The 17,366-nt window shown below is 42.2% G+C and overlaps 1 protein-coding gene across 4 annotated transcripts in view; it reads right to left on the bottom strand.

Moving 5' to 3' along the window:
* The window catches only part of CARD11 (caspase recruitment domain family member 11), a 43,775-nt gene extending 27,095 nt beyond the window's left edge, over positions 1 to 16,680 (bottom strand). The window contains exon 1 of one of the 4 annotated variants that reach the window (XM_083872623.1): positions 16,553 to 16,680. In XM_083872623.1, coding sequence (XP_083728749.1) covers positions 16,553 to 16,565 — 13 coding nt within the window. In that variant the 5' untranslated portion in view covers positions 16,566 to 16,680. Of the gene's footprint in view, positions 1 to 918; positions 1,137 to 2,378; positions 2,450 to 5,311; positions 5,650 to 16,552 lie in introns of those variants that run through there. The other 3 variants (XM_083872626.1, XM_083872627.1, XM_083872624.1) reach the window with 3 other exon arrangements.
* Positions 16,681 to 17,366: the final 686 nt, after the last annotated feature.

Here is a 17,366-nt window from a genome sequence, read left to right as displayed (position 1 = left end):
TAAAGTGCTCATCATCAGGTCACATCTAAAGCTTCATTTTTGTTTTTTGTGCTTTGTTTGTTGATGGTGCAGAAATTAACCCTTCAGCTGTTTAATTATTTGCATCCCCGTGCTCTCAATTCCTGCCAGCCTGTCAGTACTCGGGAATTGCCGAGTGCAAATGCAGCTTTCAGCTCAGATTTCTGATTGCCTGATATTCCCCTTTGTGAAATATGAAAAAAAGAGTTTTCTCTTTGTGCTGAGAAGCAGAAGAAAGTTTATTTTGGAAGAGGTAATCTATTGTTATGTTTTGGATTTCTGCATTTGTCACAGATGTTGGCAGACTGGCAGTATTTAAAAAGAAACCACAGCACACAAAATGTTTTGTGTCTTATAAGTTAATAAGAACAGAATGTTATGTTAAATGCTGAGTATGAAAGAATTACATATAAATCATCATACTTTAAACCAAAAATAAAGATGAAAACAGCACTATAAAATTGTGTATCTAATTATTCTCAGCATTTTGAGGGTGTTGTTCTACATCCTCTTTCCCTGCACATCGCCAGAGTCTGTGGGGCAATGTCTTTTCTCCCGGCAGTCTGTACAGCACCTCACATGACAAAATGTAACAACTGGGTGATTTTCTCAAAAGCTGCTTGTGTGGATATGTGCAGATTTGCAATATCAGAGAACCACAAAACCACAAAGGGATTTAGAGCTATTTTTACTTTTAGAGGAAAGTCACAGTTTAAAGTGTGATAAGGAAATTATATTCCTTTGCTTAAGGACAGGAGAGCTCTGTGTGCCCTCCAGGCTTTCTGAAATGCTGAATACCAGCAGTTTCCAATTATGTTGGCTGCTCTCTGGATGCTCTGTGCTACTGAAAACCACTTTTAAAAGGTTTAAACATTGATAAAGACGACTAAATTTGCTTACCTATCCTTGCAATTTTTTTCGATACAGATGTCTAAATCCAGACTCCCAGAGGAGACGAGACGGTGCCTTCATCTGCCTCTAAGAATTTGCACTTTATTTCCTTTCTTCCTCCCTCAGTGTCCCCACCTGAAAACAAGGCTGGCAATGGGTATGTTTGTGACAAGGTAGGACTTGTTAATTAGTGACTGCAAAGCATGTGGAACCACTGAGATGGAAAGCCCTCAGAAAAATATTTATTAGTGCAGGTTTATTACTTCAGACTCTGCAGACCTCAGAACACTTTCTGAAGGCAGCAGCTCTGCTGACTGGGCTGGGTTGTATTTCTGTTTTGGGTCATAGTGATGCACATGAAAATAACCATTCTGTGTATCTCAGAACTCCTTCTTTGTACAAGAGATTCAACCAGCTTACTGATTTCAACAAAATATAAAAGAAAAAAATAGAATAAGAGATACCAAAGTAATAGAATAGCAAGAAGCTTTAAACACAAAATAGGATTATTTTTGCACAAAAATGTCTTACTCAATTCAATTGAGTCAATCTTCCTGTTCCACACAGCCTCCAAAAGAAACCCCAAACACCAGCAGACCTCCAAATCTGCAGGGAGGTCAAGCTACATTTTCAGTAGCTAACAAGAGTAGTACTCCTATTTTCTGACCAGAAGAGAGCAAGAAGGAAGCAAACCAAACTCCCCACCTGGTTCAGAAAGCTTTGGAGGCATCTTCACCTGGCTTCACATGAGAGAAAGAAAATTCCCTTCATTTTTGTAACTATAGTCTCAAAACCCAAGTGAGACAAAAAGAAATGAAGAATCCTGTAATGTTACTCCTCCTTCTGTACTTCAGTACTTCAGTACTGTAATTCAGTACTTCTCCCTTCTGGAAAAAAACCCAAAACAAACCAAGTAATCGAATAAACCAGAGATTTATGTCTAATCACTATTCCTTTTCTATCTGAAGGGGGTCAGAAGAATTAATACTCTTGGAACTCCCTTTAATTATCGCTTTCTTTATCTTTATTTACTTTCCTAAGAACAGATCCATATAAAACCTCATCTCAGAAAAAAGAAGGGTAATTCATCCATAAAGCACAGATCAATTATTGGTGTTGTCAGTCAGGCCACCCAAGAGTTTGCTTGGAACCACCTAAACTAGAAAACACCAGAAAACAGAGACAGACAAGATTTCAATGCTGCAGGATAGAATTGCCCAAGAGCTGAACAATGAATAAACTGAATTCCACACTCACTGCATTGAGATTTTATGTGTTTTGAAATTGCAAATGAAAATCTATCCAATTGCTATTGCTTTCTGGAGGAAAACACTATTTCCACATTAAGAACATTGCTTTGCCTGATGCAATATGGTTGCAAAGACACCAATCAGTGCAGCAATGCCCCTTGGATCCTGCAATGATTTCAGGAAAGGCTGAGATTGGAGCTTTCCCATTTCACACCTCACCTGCTGGCAGAACCTTCTCTACCTCTTCCTCAAGTCTGGCAGCTTTAGAGGCTCTGAGCTCCCATCACCTGATCTCACAGGAAGGAAATGACTCATTTTGCTCAATGGCCAACTGAGAGCAGGTTGTGCTGCCTCCCAGATGCAACAGGCAGCATCCAATCAGCTTTGGCAGTGACACACATTATTGATAATAAACAAAGACAATGGAAAAATCCTCCTCTGCAAATAGCTGAAACGGTGTTTTGACAACTGTCATTTCTCTGTGTGTCACTATTTCCTGCAAACAATTAAGCTGCTTCCAGCTCTGGCAGTAACACCCAGTGTAAGCACTACTGAGAGAGGAGCAAATTTCGGGGGTGGATTCATCTCACCATTTTGAATTAGGCATGAATTTAGAATCCAGTTCCTCTCTAGTGAATGGAAAATGCTCTGTTCAGAACTCTGCATTCCACCATTTTATACCTCTGCCTTGGAATGCTCTCCAAAGATTAATTTCCTGCCACCCAAAATCACTTGGGCTCCCTCTGGGGTCCATGGAGAGAGATTTGTCCTCCTGACTCCCTGGTGATTAGATGGGCATCATTCTGTTTTCACATATTGTTTCAGAATCTAATACCCAGGTTTCAGAAACTGTCATTATTGAATGCTAATATGTGTAAAAGTAAATGAGAAATAAGAGATATGAACAATGAGAGATGCAGAAAACAAAGTGAAGAGAGGAGAGAAAGATAATATTTGAGGGTGAAAAATGGTGAGGTTAGGGGAAAAGGAAATATTAAATAGGGAACAGGAAAAGAAAAAGAAAGTTAGAGAAAGAGGATCTCAAGAGAATGAAAGTGAGGAACAAAAGTGAGACAGAGATGAGAACAGGAAAAGTCTTACTAAAGGGAAAGGCTGGGAAGGGATGTGGCAATAAATAGGGAAGGACTTGCCACAGATCCTGAAACATCAGGAATCAGCGTTACTTCTGAGCATGCAAATCAAGAGAATGGCACAGTAATTAAAATAAATAATTTACCACAGGACTTCAGTGCATCTATTGTAAAGGATTTGCAAAGCAGCAGTGGAGAGCTGAGTGCCTGACATTTAATAAATGCTTTAATCTGCACACGCTCCGTCCTGTTCCGCACGGTGATGAGGAGGGCAGCAGAAATCGCTGTGCTAACACAGTACAAATATGTTTATATAGCTGCCCTTCTGTTCTGGAGCATCAGCTACTGACACAAGCATTTCCTTTCTACTAAAGTGTGCTAAAAGCCAAGATCTAAGAAAGAAGCTGTCCTCCTCAGGCTGCCGAGGCTCGTGAGAATGCTGGTCCAACAAAGGCTCAGAAGTCATTGCTGGGTCCCAGGTTAATTTTTTCTTTAGACTGACTCACTTTGTTTTTACAATTGAAAACGAGATTTTTGCCAGCTCAGGAGGAGGTGGAGGCACAGCTGAGGGCAAGTCCTGTGTGTTTAGGAGGAGTCTTGAATTAAAAATTTAAGTTGCTCAAAGATGCAAATGGTTTGATGACAGTAGGTTAGGTCCCAGTAAATGTGTGCTCGAATTACAAACCCCAGCACATTCTTTGGTTCTGAGAGCCTGTGCTTGTGAGGAATCTCCACAGACTGAGCTGCATAAGAACTTGGTAAAGACAAAGGTTCATTAACTGGTACATATGAAACCCACATAACCCTGGCACAGACTGGCTGATTCTTATCAGTGTTGTTAATATTTCACTTCTATTAATTCAAATCACATCAGGAAGAGAGAAAGAATTGTAACTCTGCCAAACAAAACTCCTACTTAGTCTGTTTCTTGAAAAAATTGTCACTTTCTATAAACTCTTACATTGCAGAAGTTTAAAAAAAAAAAACCAAATAAACAGAGAGAAGAATGCTTTCCATCTAGTCAGATAATGACCCTTTGTAGGTGATACTCTCGTCTCCAGGCAGTCAAAGGATAACACAGAGCGCATTCGAGGAGAGGACTGCACTCACTTAAACAATCTCCAAATTCGGAAACAACTGACAGTAAATGTGTAGGCCATTCTTAAAACAGAAAAGGTCACACTCCAATCTTGAATACTGTCAGATAATCTCACTGCAATTCACCATGGCCCAGGAGAGTTTGAAAATAGTATTTCATATAACATGATAGGAAAATAAGACATAAACTTATATGGAGAATCATAGAATCATGGAATCTTCTGAGTTGGAAGGGACCCACGAGGGCCAACCAGTCCAGCCCCTGGCCTGCACAGATACCCCAACAATCCCACCCTGAGCACCCCTGGGAGCTTTTCCAAACACTCCTGGAGCTATGGCAGCCTCGGGGCTGGGACCATTCCCTGAGGAGCCTGGGCAGTGCCTGACCAACATCTGGGTGAAGAACCTTTTCCTGATATCCAACCTAAACCTCCCCCTCCGCAGCTCCAGCAGTTAAAGAATCCCACAGCCAGTGAAAACACACAAAATGCAAAGAAAGAATAAATAAGAAGACAACTCTTATGACTCTCCTTTTAAGATCAACCTTAACAAACTGCTCCAAGCACATGAAGAACAACCCCCATGCAAACTGTTTACTGCATTACATTTACAGCATGCACTGTTTGTGGTAAGAATATGATTTAGTTCAGTATCTTAAATACTCTGCAAAGGTGTAATAGCTCCCATCCAGCTTTGTGAAAACTTACCCATTTGTGTTTAGCTTCCAATTTCCAACAACTCATCCTGTTGGATCAAACACTGGCCAGTCTCCTACAGGTGATGACTCTCATGGTTCACACATACTCTTTGCTCATTTTATGTAAATGCATAATTATGTAGATAGAACAGGTATCTACACTTTTTGTGACCTCTTTGTAACCATTACTTTAAAACAGACTCTAATTCTAAAGAGCGGGCTGCTCTCCTGTAGCTCCACTGCAGCTGGAACAATGTCATACATACCTTACACAGCCAACCCCTCACTGGAGGAGGTGAGCTCCAGTCCTAGCCACAGTCTGCCTCAGTCCTGGGTGCTCTGCTCATTGGCCAAATCCTTGCTCAGAGTTGCAGGAACATCTCAGCCAGCAGCACACAACATGCACAGAGGACAACTGGATGCCATTTGATGAGGAAAATCCTACAAGAAATCCTACAAGCAGCCTGGTCTAGGAAGGGCAAACGCTCACCAGGAATCAGGAGGAGCTTGGTATTTTACTCCTTCTACATGGAAATGGTTGTGCTTGTTTTATGAATAGATCTTCCCTGCTTGTGCTTTCTGGTCACCTCCTCTCCTTGCTCTGTGCCCTCTCTCTTTTTTCACCAGTGTTGTGGGACTGTGACACGCAGCTCCGGAAACCTCCACCCACCGCCCTCCCTCTCAGACTCACAGTCTATATATAGCAGGCAGAAAGGTGCTGGGGGCTGCCTTACTTCCCTTTTCTTCTGAACAGAGCCTGTGGGCAACTTTCAGATGTGACACCGCTGCCGAGGGAAGCCTGAGAGGAAGTGCTCTCACAGCCACGGGGAGCTGGGGGCTCTGCATGGAGCAGCCAGGGCCTGAGGAGGACCTCAAACAGGTCCTTTCTTCCTGCACACAACCCACCTGGGTCTCCTTAGCCATCCCCTGTCGCTAAAGGCCTGCAATTAAGAGCAGGAAAGCAATCTCTGGAAAACAGAGAGACAATTCTCCCTCTGTCTTGCAGAAGGGCTCCTGTGAGTCACTTCTGTAGCAATCTAAAGGAAAAATGGTCTGTTTGTACATTGTCTGTCCATTATTTCTGCAGTGGTAATGTCTCCATGACCTTGTCTTGCTGTCTTGGGGAAGAGATAAGGCCAAATACTTGGCAATTCTATATTTTCTATGTTCAAAGCATTGCAAGGAGGAATTAAGCATCTTCTGTTGCTCTCTCCATAACTAAGCCCATTGCTCTGATGATAGGGAAAAAAGTACTCTAAAGCTTTCATGTGGAAAATTTATCCCCAAAGAACTGACTAACTGTGGGAAGAGACTAAACTCTGGTCTCATCAGGAAACTCTGGCTAGTTCAGTTCATGGTTAATGTGGTGGTTTGTTGTTTTTTTTTTTTTTTTTAAGACCAAAGAAACAAAGTACTAAAATAGCAATAAATCAGACTATTTGTCTTCACCTGGTGTGGTTCTTGACCACGAGTCAAAGTAAGAAGAAGTATGAGAATTGTATTGGATTCTCTGCTGACTGTGGAAATAAATATTTGTGAAAATAACAACTGTAAAGTGATGCCAGAATTACATTCCCTCTGTGAACATCCCAGCCTTTAAGGATGGGCAGCTGCTGTTAAAACAACATCTACAGAAACTACTACAAAAGCAAGATTTGTAGGATTATTTACACCTAAACCCTGATTTTCAATGTTTAACAATACAAAGGGTGGTAACCAACTCAAAATCAGGGGAAGTTGGTTTTATTCTTCTAACTCATGCCTTGAAGCACAACAATTCCTTAGCACAGGCTGCCAACAGAATCATTTGCAGAATGTGCAGAAAAGGCTTTGTTTTAAATGCAGTGTTGCTTTTGTGGCTGAGGTGAGGTTACACACAAGATGAGCACAAGCAAGAGGCTCCCACGCGTCAGGATTGATCTCCCCTATTTCTCAGTCCTGCTCCAGGGCACAGCTCATAATTAGGGTCAGATTTTTAAAGAGCACAGGTGGTATTTAGGCATGGAAATAAATGGGCAGATTTTTGCCAGCCTGGCCTCGGAGTGTGGGATAAGGTGATGTTATGAATCACAGGCTGCTGAGTGTTAAGCACTTCTTAAAATCAGGGCTCCTTGTACACACTTAAATTGAAGTTGAGCGCTTTCAAAAATCTTCTCACCACTGGAACACTCTTCAAATTTTGGGTATTGGAAAAATGGGCCTTTAAAGCTTTGTGAGGTGCTAATTTTTTCATGACTAGGGAACTGCTCTCTACAGCACCTATAAATCTGGCTGGCAGCAGTATTTAAGAAGTTCTGGTTCTCTGGTGTTGTGTAAACTCTGCAACAGTGCACATTCCATGGGGAAGAGGGCAGATGCTGTGTGCCAGTGCTTACCTGTGTTAATTCTGAGCTGTGAAATAAATATTTTGCTAGCAAACAGGTGATGGCAAACACTGCTGATGCATCAATCTCTTTTCAGCACATTGTCTCCAGCCACAACTGAGATTTTAAGAATTAAATGAAATTTTAGGCTTTGAACCATCTGAGATATGATAAAAGAAGGGTTTTTTCTACATGACTTTCTATGAGGAACCAAAACAAATTTATTTTTCTTATGCTCAAAAGCTAATACAGTGTAGAAACTGTATGAGGTTTTAGATTAGACTTTCCTTTCATCATTAGTTGCTCTATTTATCTTTTTTTTTCAAAGCCGGTGAGTTCAGCCTTGCAGAATCCTTGCTGCTGACTCAGCTAAGTGAGCCAAAACTCATAAAAATCTATTTAAAAAAGGTCCAATGATTTTATTTTCTAATCGTAAATATGAAATTTAATTAGCTTCTCATTGCTAACGAAGTCACCATGGAAGACAGGACTGAGGAATTAGGCACAGGGATGGAACATCAAGCATAAGACAAAGCAACTGTTATGAAGGAGCCAGTTTAACTCCTGCTTTTCTCCACTCATGTTTCAGATTTTTTAAGAATCATGGGCTGTTTTCACTGGTTTACTTCTCTGACAGCAAGACCCTTTTATCCTCTCTGTGGCAGGAATTACTCCATCATGATACCCCACCATGTGAAATATAAAATAACAACAGATAAGGTTCACTCTGGATTAGAAAAAGAAGCAAGGCAGAGCAAGTTGGATCTGGATTCAAAATCCTGTTTTGTCATAAGCTACTCAGGTCAGCAAGTGTTTCAAATCCTGTAGAAGCAATAGACTCATCAAATGAGAAAAGAACTCTCATTATTCTCCAGGGTACTGCAAACATCAGAAAGATTAAAGGAATTTTTTTTTAACTAAGCATATGGAGAATTTAAAAAGCCTCTTCAAACAGGAATGTGTCCAGCCTTTTCATTATTAGCAATTTCAGAAGCTGTGTCCCAGGCTGACATCAGCACTGAGGTTGGCATTACTGAGTGGAATTCTGTCAGCTGGGAGCGTCCTCTGCCACCTCCTCCCTGAGCCCTTGGGAGCTCAGGAGCTCCTGCTCTGCCTTCAGCCTCCCCAGGGGACAGGGGGTTCCATGGGAGCCTTTCTCTGCACAGCAGCACAGTCACTGAGCTGAAGGCAGGCACAAGAGCTCTGCTGGTGCCTCGGTGAGGGAGCACAGAACACAGAACATCACACCAGAGGGGACTCGGGGCCACGTGGGGAAATGCTGTGGGACAGCTCTGCAGGGGCTGGGGAAGTGCAATAACCACAAAGCTGTGTGTGCTTTCTCCCCACACTCACACTGAAATAGTTCACAGCAATCAGTGTGGGAGGAAGTGTTTACAGGACCTTTCCTGAGAGTGATTAATCATTAATAATTCCTGGATTGCTAGAAGAGCTTCAGCAGTAACTCTGTGAGTGGGCAAGCCCCTTGGGTGCTCTCAACAACAACATTCTCTGGGGTAAAAAACAGTTTATTAGTGGTGGTCCTGGTTACTGACATACATCAGGACAGTTTCATATCACTGTTACACGATCAGTCACTTGCAATAGCAAAGAGCCACACCCAGACATTATCACCGAGACTGGCTGGGGTAACGCTGCCCGTTCCTTCAGCAGGGCTGATGCTGAGCTGGAGTTGAGGTGAACTGAGCAAGGACCAACAGCTTCCTTCAAACAACTGATGCACAGTCCCTGGTATCTTCAGAAATCTCTGTAAATGAGACTTGTGCCAGTTTGAATTCCTGAAATAACTCTTTTCTTTCTAATACTTATCATGCCACTTATTCTAGCAAGGAAAAAAGAGAGAGTTAAACTTTCTCACTCCACAGTTAGAGGGTCTGAGATGGATAATTCTGGTAAAGCATATTTTTAAAGAACAAGGCAAGTTTAAAGCAATGGCCATATGCTCCTTTTGGATTCTTATATGCAAACTTTTAGCACTTAGCCAAAAATGTTGCTGTTCCTTTTCAGGATAGAATGGTCCAGCTGGTGGCTCAGAATCCGCATTCAACCGCTCACTGGTTTTTCTCTGGGGGAAATAAGGATTGCTGGTTTGGGCAGCAGAAGCTGTTCAGTTTCTCTTGGGCTTGTGTGAGGGCAAATTCAAGGTAGAGCAAATTTCTGGTCTGAGGTTACAGAGTTCACTGCCTCCACATGAGGGGAGAGAAGAGGTGGGCAGGAACCACTTCTAGACACAGGCAACATAATACAGAATGCCAGGATGTGGCATTGCCCAGCCCACAGAAGCTGATGCTCTGAGCTGAAACCCAGCACAGCAACCCCAACACCTGGATTACTACAGCTATGTCTGAAGCATTCTCTACAAGAGAAAAGAACTGGAAGAATATCCCAAATGAAAATCTGACTTTGTTTAGAGAGTTTAGAGCTTGCACAACAGCCTGTCTCTGTTTTCAGGCAGGTTTTTCTATTTGCTGTGCTTTGTGCATTGCTTCACCTCCCCCTGTCACAAACTGGAGGTGAGTGCTGCTTGCAGCTTTAAAGTCTGCAGGGCAGAGAGGAGTTTGCCAGATGCCTTCTCTCACTGGATGGGACTCCCATGCATGGGCTGGCAGAATCAAAGAGGGGGAAAGGAGATATTAAACAAGACAAGTGAGGGGAGTCAGACAAACTGGTCAGGCTGAAGGGAGCGAGGACTTGGTTCTTTGAGGACCAAAGGAGCAGTAACAAACCACCCCCTGGCTTTTCTCATCTTCTTTCCTCATAATATTTGAATGTTCAAATAATTTCTACTGTTCAGTCCCTTTGTGCAGAGACTCTGCTTGAAGTGCTGATGGCATTGGCTATTTAACAGCCAAAATTTCTAAATGCATTCAAGAGTTCTAATACTATCCTGCTCAAGTAGGTTTGTATTTTTGCATTATTATCACATTGCAATGAGTTTACATTTTTCTGCATTGCAGCACATACTACAAAGTATCAGGAGCTTGTCACTGAATCCACAGCCTTCAAAGGGGCTTTCAAATTCTGATCATTTCTGCCTCAGACCATGCATTTTCCAGTTGTGCCTTGCAGGTGGAATATTCCTCCTGATATTGTATTCTCCCATGCCTCCTAAGGCCAGTGGAGCCAGCCCTGCTCTCCCAGGTGTGCAGCCTGGCTGGGCAGGGATTCAGTCAAGGTGCTGCTGTCAATAGTCTTTAATTCAGCAAAACTGCCTGGATGCTGCTCTCAGTATGGATATGGATGAGTCACAAAAACACCAGTCTGCAGTGTAACACTCCACATGAAAATATTCAAGTATCACTTTTCCTTCAGGCCACATAGTTGCAGATTAAAAACCTCAACAGATTTAGTCTTTGCAGCCTTTGGGAAATGTAAAACTCTTTCAATTTTTTTTAACAACTCAAGCAAAAGGAAAACACATTCTTTTCAATCCTAACACAAAAGTTTAAACATTTTTTTGTTTCATACTACATTGGTATTTTTCATGGCATAAACTGCAAAAAAAAAAAAAAAAAAAAAAAAAAAAGGACAGAAGGAAATTAAACCTTCTAAAATAAAACATGTTAATTTTGGGTCTTTCTGAAAAATATGTAGCTGGAAATACATGACTTAGTTACTGGAAGGATGAAGCACACACACAAAAAAATCTTAAACAATTAAATTTTGAGACTTATTCTGACTTGCTCTGGCAGGAACTGTGAAGGAAGACTAGCAGTTTAGGAGCAGGGAAAAAAAACTTACCTTAAGCTTGGTATTTTTTCTCTCGGGAAAAATTCAGCTCAGCAATAGTAAAGAAGGTGGGAAAAATTGATGGAATTTTCTACTTTCAGTCACTGCAAATCATTACTGAGAAGAGTTTGATGATCTCACTTACTACCTCATTATAAACTCCAAAAAGCATATGGAATGTAAACTACCTTCACATGGTGCTCAGAGACATGATTTAGTGCTGGACTTGGCAGTGCTGGGTTAACAGTTGGACTCAATGACCTTAAAGGTCTCTTCCAACCTAAATAATTTGGTGATTCAGAAAAAGCCAAGCAATGAGATGCAGGAAGCAGATGCTGAATAGACACTGTGACTTGTTCTCGTAAAAGACTGGGAGGCACTAAAGTAGACTTTGGAGAGGATCCACAGCAGGGAGGAAATGTTCTTTTAAACACAGACCCCATGCAATGGACCAGTTTGGTCAGCGAGCAGTGCAGGCCACTGGTATTTGAACTGAGTTGTTAAAAGCCAAAAGCCTTCAAATGATCTTACAAATGTGATAATTTTTCAGTTCATGATCAAAGAGAAAAGTTCCAATCATCGTTTTCACTGTAGTTTGGAAATGTACTTGGTGTAAAAAAGACTTGAAACACCCTTTGGGTGTTTTCCCAGTATCATCAGGATTCAGAATCCCCAGAGGGAAATATTTGATAGCTGTCTTTATTAGTGTTACAAATCTTGGAGAACTTATTTTTGTCCTCAAATATATTAAATGTATGTAACAACCTATTAACAGATTTCAAGTATGGGCACAGCCAGACTGGAGATGTTTCTACAAATTTAGAATTATAAAAATGAAGTGGAAACAATTCTTCAGCTGCTAATGACAACCATATATGTACTGCTACCATAGAGCTTCTTCTGCATGCAGATGGAAAAAAAACCTTATCCCACTTTAAAAAGAAACCTTCTGCTACCTTTGGTCTTCAGCATCTCAATTACAACCTGAGGAAAATTTCCCAGCAAACACCCAGTGCTCAGAGGGCCAGTGGGAATCCTTGGCTACACTGAAGCTGATTCCTCCCCTGAACTCTAAAAACCAGAGTTGACTTGGGCAAATACCAAGTGCCTGTGTGTAAGGCCAAGCTGGCCTCAGGGACAAGAACAAACACATCCCTTAATACAACACCAAGTTACTTCACACAGAGAAATTCACTGAGGCAACAATTACTACAAATAATATCACACACACAGCTATATATACATTTATCCTTTTGACAAAACTAGAATGCTACAGCATTTCATTTGACATTTCTGATAGATTTCCAGTGGGATTTGACAAATTTCTCTCTGCCTTTGAGCTGCTAAACAGATTCACTGAAGTAGACAGCATTAGAAAGCAGTGCCCCATCCAGCCCTGAAGATAAAATAGGTTTTGCAGGACTAACATAACAGGAATATTCTCCTCACCACATGTTCAGCACTGGGAGCAGACAGTGAACAAAATGTTGCCAGTTTTGGGTGCGATTAGCAATGTGGTTTTGCTTCTTTGTATATAAAAGCACAAAGTTCTTACCCACTGCTAAAAGGCTACATGTAGATGATTAAGCTTGTGAGTCCATAGTACTCACAAACCATCACCCTTCCTAGAGCCCAAATATTTAGCAGAAGGTTATGAAGGAAGGTGTTTGAAATCCAAGTTCAGAGGAGACCTTCATGCTTAAGTCAGTGTGCAAACCTCAGCCAAGGGGATGCACTGCCCAGGCTGGGACACTCAGTGACAGGGAACCTGGCAGAGCTGCTGTTTGGTCTAACTGCACTTCAAACAGCCTGAGCCTGGCACTGCACTCTCCCCTTGCCTGGGAGGAGCAGAAGTGAGAGGGTGATATAGGGAGAGAATACAGACTAAAGCAGCAGAGACAACGAAGCTTTTATCACTCATTGGATGTGTGCCACAGACACCAATTATATACATTTGACAGCAACCATTATAATCCCAGAGTCCTTGAACAAATCACAAGCAGAAAGGTTACCTTCCTGAAAATGTTCATTGCCATTAAATAAGTGACCCAGACTAGAGGGTGAAGGCAGCACTTAAGAGAAAATTTGGGGGAAGGGATGGAGAATCTTATTACATGTAGACCTGTAAAACCCCATCATTTGTTCTGAAAAAGGAATTGCAGATTCACTGCAGATGCTGGATTCGCAGCAGACACTGTTCTGCAAATGCAAATCCTACAGACAGCAGTGACAGCAAAACAGGCAAGAGACAAAGAATTTTTCCCTCATATCACTGGCGAGACTTGACCAGACTTGGAGACTTGGTGGGGTTTATGGTTTTACCCTTCAGTTTGAAAATCATAAGGCATACTTCCATATTTCTTTTTAAGTTTAGATTGCTATGGAGGCTACTGCCAAAGAAAGCTGCCCTGGGTCAAACTCCACCATCAGTTACAAAACTTAATGACCATATCTAAGTGAAAGATTCGTATTTCATGAAAGATGTATTTCAATATCAAAGAGAGAGTTGAGCCATCTGCTAACAAGTGGGTAGCTAAGGATCTCTATAAATTTCATCCTCTGTGAGCAATCATCCCATATATCTCTCTGATAAAAACTTTCACCAAGGAACTGTATAGAAACCAAGGTCATTTTGTATATGGCATTCTGGTATCTTCAGCATATCCCAGTTATTTGGGACTCATCCTCCTAGAGAACGTCCAAGTTGTCTTTAATTCTAACAGATACATGCAGTCAAATGGTTCTTCCTTTCCCCCCACATTGAAAGTTCACTAAGAAAGTTGATTATTAAAGTTTATTTAACTTGTAATTAAGAGTTAAATCTAATTGGAAGAAACTATTTACATAAGATCAGGGAATTAAATACATCATTCTGAATTTCTGTTCTGAGGTTGGCTCTCTATTTGCTGAGGAGGATTCAAAGCTTTCAGGCTCTTTCCTGTTGAAATTTCTCATCTGCCAGACATGATTCAAGAAATTGGACACAGACATACACAAAAATAAAATTTCTGCCTCCAGGTCCCCTTGCAAAATGTCACAACACACCTTTGACAATGTCCATTTTTAACTCAACACAAGCCAGCTATGTGATACAGAAGAAAAAAGAGGGAGGGAGAGAGAGAAGAGACATTGTCTCAGCCAATTTACTGATGGGAGCCTTTACAAAAAGAACCAGTAATAGGGGCAAAAGATACTGACAGAACAAGGCACAAAATCCAAAAGTTTTGTAGAATGACTCAAAGGAATACAAATGCTGTTCCCATCACAAGATGAGTTGCAACAGAATAAGAAAGAGTCATATTAGACCTGAATGTATAAAATGAGTATCTCTTATATTATTGTTCTAGGCTGGTGGACTTTTTGCAAGTTCCAAAAGGCAAAGATATTTTAATGTACCTGTTTCTGTATTCAGAAGAGAATGCTCACAGCTCAAAGGCCACAGTTTTCTAGTTCTGAATCAGAAAGTATATCTTATAATTGCAAACATAAAAATTTAAGCTCCTTTCACTCATAAGGAGATGGACAATTTGAGAGAGCCAGACAGATTGCTAAGAGAATTCTCCCACATAATAATTCTCTTATTAATTCAGCTGAGTTTAATAAGTGAACCTTATTCAGTTCCCAAAAGACCACACCAGAACATCCGTAGAAATAAATCTTCAGTCTCAATAGTCCTGCTCAAGAAGGTGAGCCTAACAAGCTCCATCAAAGAGATGCACTTATTTGTCATATCTGATTCAAAGCATACAAATTTAAGCAAGGAATAATACCAGCTATTGTCCTTGGATGCAGTTTTTAGCCATGTCTGATGGTGGTGACTCACCAAGATGTCTGGTATAAAAGACATGAGCTGTTTCCAGATCCTAGGAGCAAAGTTACTGCCACTACAGCATTGGAGCTGAGAACTATCTCTGGGACTTGGAATCCCATAGGAATCAAAAGGACAAAAAACTGTGCCAGTGTCAGATCAGAAATTCTGATTAGTTTAGTAAAAAGATTTATGAACAACTAGAAGTATTTTTCACAGTTTTCCAAAGGCATTTTGCATCGTGCCCCCCCCCCCATTTTCTTCCATCTACCTTCAGTCACAGCACTAAGGTCTTTCTCTGCTCAGGTTGCATATTCTGCAGAGGAAAGAGGAGCTGAGAGACTGCAATACTTCCTCTGGCTCCCCCGCAGGCTGGCAGCAGGGATTGTAAAGCAGCAGTGCAAGCCCAGCTACATCAGCAGTTCCTCCCAGTTTGAATGCAATATAAAGATAAAACCAGATAGAGAAACCTGGTGGAGTGTTGTGGTAAGGAGGTAGGAAGGAGTGGGGTGGCAGAAAGAGAAGGGATGGGATGCACAAAGTCAGAGCAGGCTCTGTTTGAGAGTGGAGAGGAAGACAAAGGGGGTTACAGGTGTTAGAAAATGCTGTTTGTGAGACAGAAACAGAGAGACAGAATGACAGTGGTTATTTGTTGTGAATGACTAAATATGAGTCTGTGCACTGGAAGGAAGTTATGCAAGTGTAAAAGTCTCCTATTTTGGGATGCATCCCCAAAACTGTAAATATGCAAATCCTGCACCTGTCCATGGAAGGGAATGACAGGAAAGAGATGTGGGTGTGCAAGGACAGCCCAGTGCAGAGGCAACAGCTCTCACAAAAGGATCTTGCCAGGGCAGCAAACACGGGAGAGAGGGGATGGAGCAGGAAGTAGAGTGCGTGTGTGAAGCTGGAGGAACAACGGGAAAGGGGAACACAAGAGCAAGGAGGAACTGACAGAGGGGAAGGAGGGAGAGATTAAGAACTTGAGGGAGGATGTACAATCTATTGCACAAGCATGAAAGAAGGCAGAGGGAAAGGAAAGGAATGAAGAAGGGAAATATTTGTCACACAGAAAATACTCTTAATGGCATAAAAAGGCATAAAAAGATGGTGAAAAAGATAATGAGAAATAGAGAGGGTTGAGAATAGAAAAAAGGAAGTGAGAAGAACAAATATAAGGAGGAAGAAAGTCAAATAAGAAAGATTTTGTTAACAGAAAGCATAAATCTCAGTGAAGAGATTTAAAGAAAGAGCACAACACACTATGGGCAGAACCAGAAATTCCCTGGAGACCAGTGCTGATGATCAGTCCTTCACCTCCTCTCCCCAGACCTCCATATCACCTCTCTCTCCCAGTGCCCCTCCAGGTACAGCCCCCTTGCCTCCCTCACCCCTGGGCTCCAAGGATCAGCGCACACAAAGCACCAGACCTGTTTGAGGGCAAGGAAAGCACGAATGGAACCATTTCCAAAAAACCACTTTCGAATATCAATGCAAAAAAAGATGAAAGTGGAACTTTGAGTGGCGAGACCCAAGCGTTGTGGGGGCCAGCAGGGAGGTGGAGCTGCTCTGGCAGCTGCTGTCCTTACCTTGGGTGCTCATGAGTGACCGTCTGTCTGTCTGGCTGCAGCTGCTGCAGGCTGCACTCTCCACGTCGCCTCCATGCAATCCTCCGTGTCTCTCCAGGAGTCTTGGAGAGGTTATTTGTGCTTTGCAGCTGTTGAAAAGTAAAGGAAACGCAAGGAGCGAAACATCCGCTGGCCCCCAAAGTAGAAAAGTTTCAGGAGAATCGAGAATGAGGGAGGCTTGGGGCACTGGTGGCAGAACGCGCAAAGAGCCACACAGAAAGTAAGAAAAAGTGTGTCAGAGACTGGGAGGGGCAGAGAAGGAAAATGCAAAGATCTGACAGGAAACCAGACTATAAATTTGCTTCGGGTTGAAAAAAACACATTTCTGCTCCCCAGCGATAGGGCCCGTTTGCAAATGACTCTGCAGGTGACAGCACAGCCCTGCCGCACCGGGCACGCAAATCAGGAGGTGCTGTCGCCCCTTCCCCAGCAAGAGCAGTGGGCAGAGGTGAAGGCAGCACAAATGCCCGGCTCAGGCACAAAGAGCAGCCGGTCTCCACTGCCTCACCTTCAGCTCCACACATCTCCAGAGCATGTTTCCTCGGGCACAAGGAGATGGGATTAATGCCAGCCTGGCTGGTGCTGTGCCTCTCCCAGAACAGGGCAGCAGCCCCGGTGTCTCAGGGCACCTGCTGGTAGGAAGCAGGTGGGAGAGAAAAAAGAATGAAGGAACTGAAGAAAATAGAGTTTCAAGAAGAGCATTTCCAGGCAGAAGGAGTTCTGGGTTTTCCCAAGGTTTCAATGGTTTTTCCTGAAAGCACCTGCTTTATTAACA

Source organism: Zosterops lateralis (genome assembly GCF_965231275.1).
Source record: "Zosterops lateralis genome assembly, chromosome: 15".
Taxonomy (NCBI): Eukaryota; Metazoa; Chordata; class Aves; order Passeriformes; family Zosteropidae; genus Zosterops; species Zosterops lateralis.
Note: the sequence above shows the minus strand (reverse complement) of the source record. Positions and strands in the feature narration are given on the sequence as shown.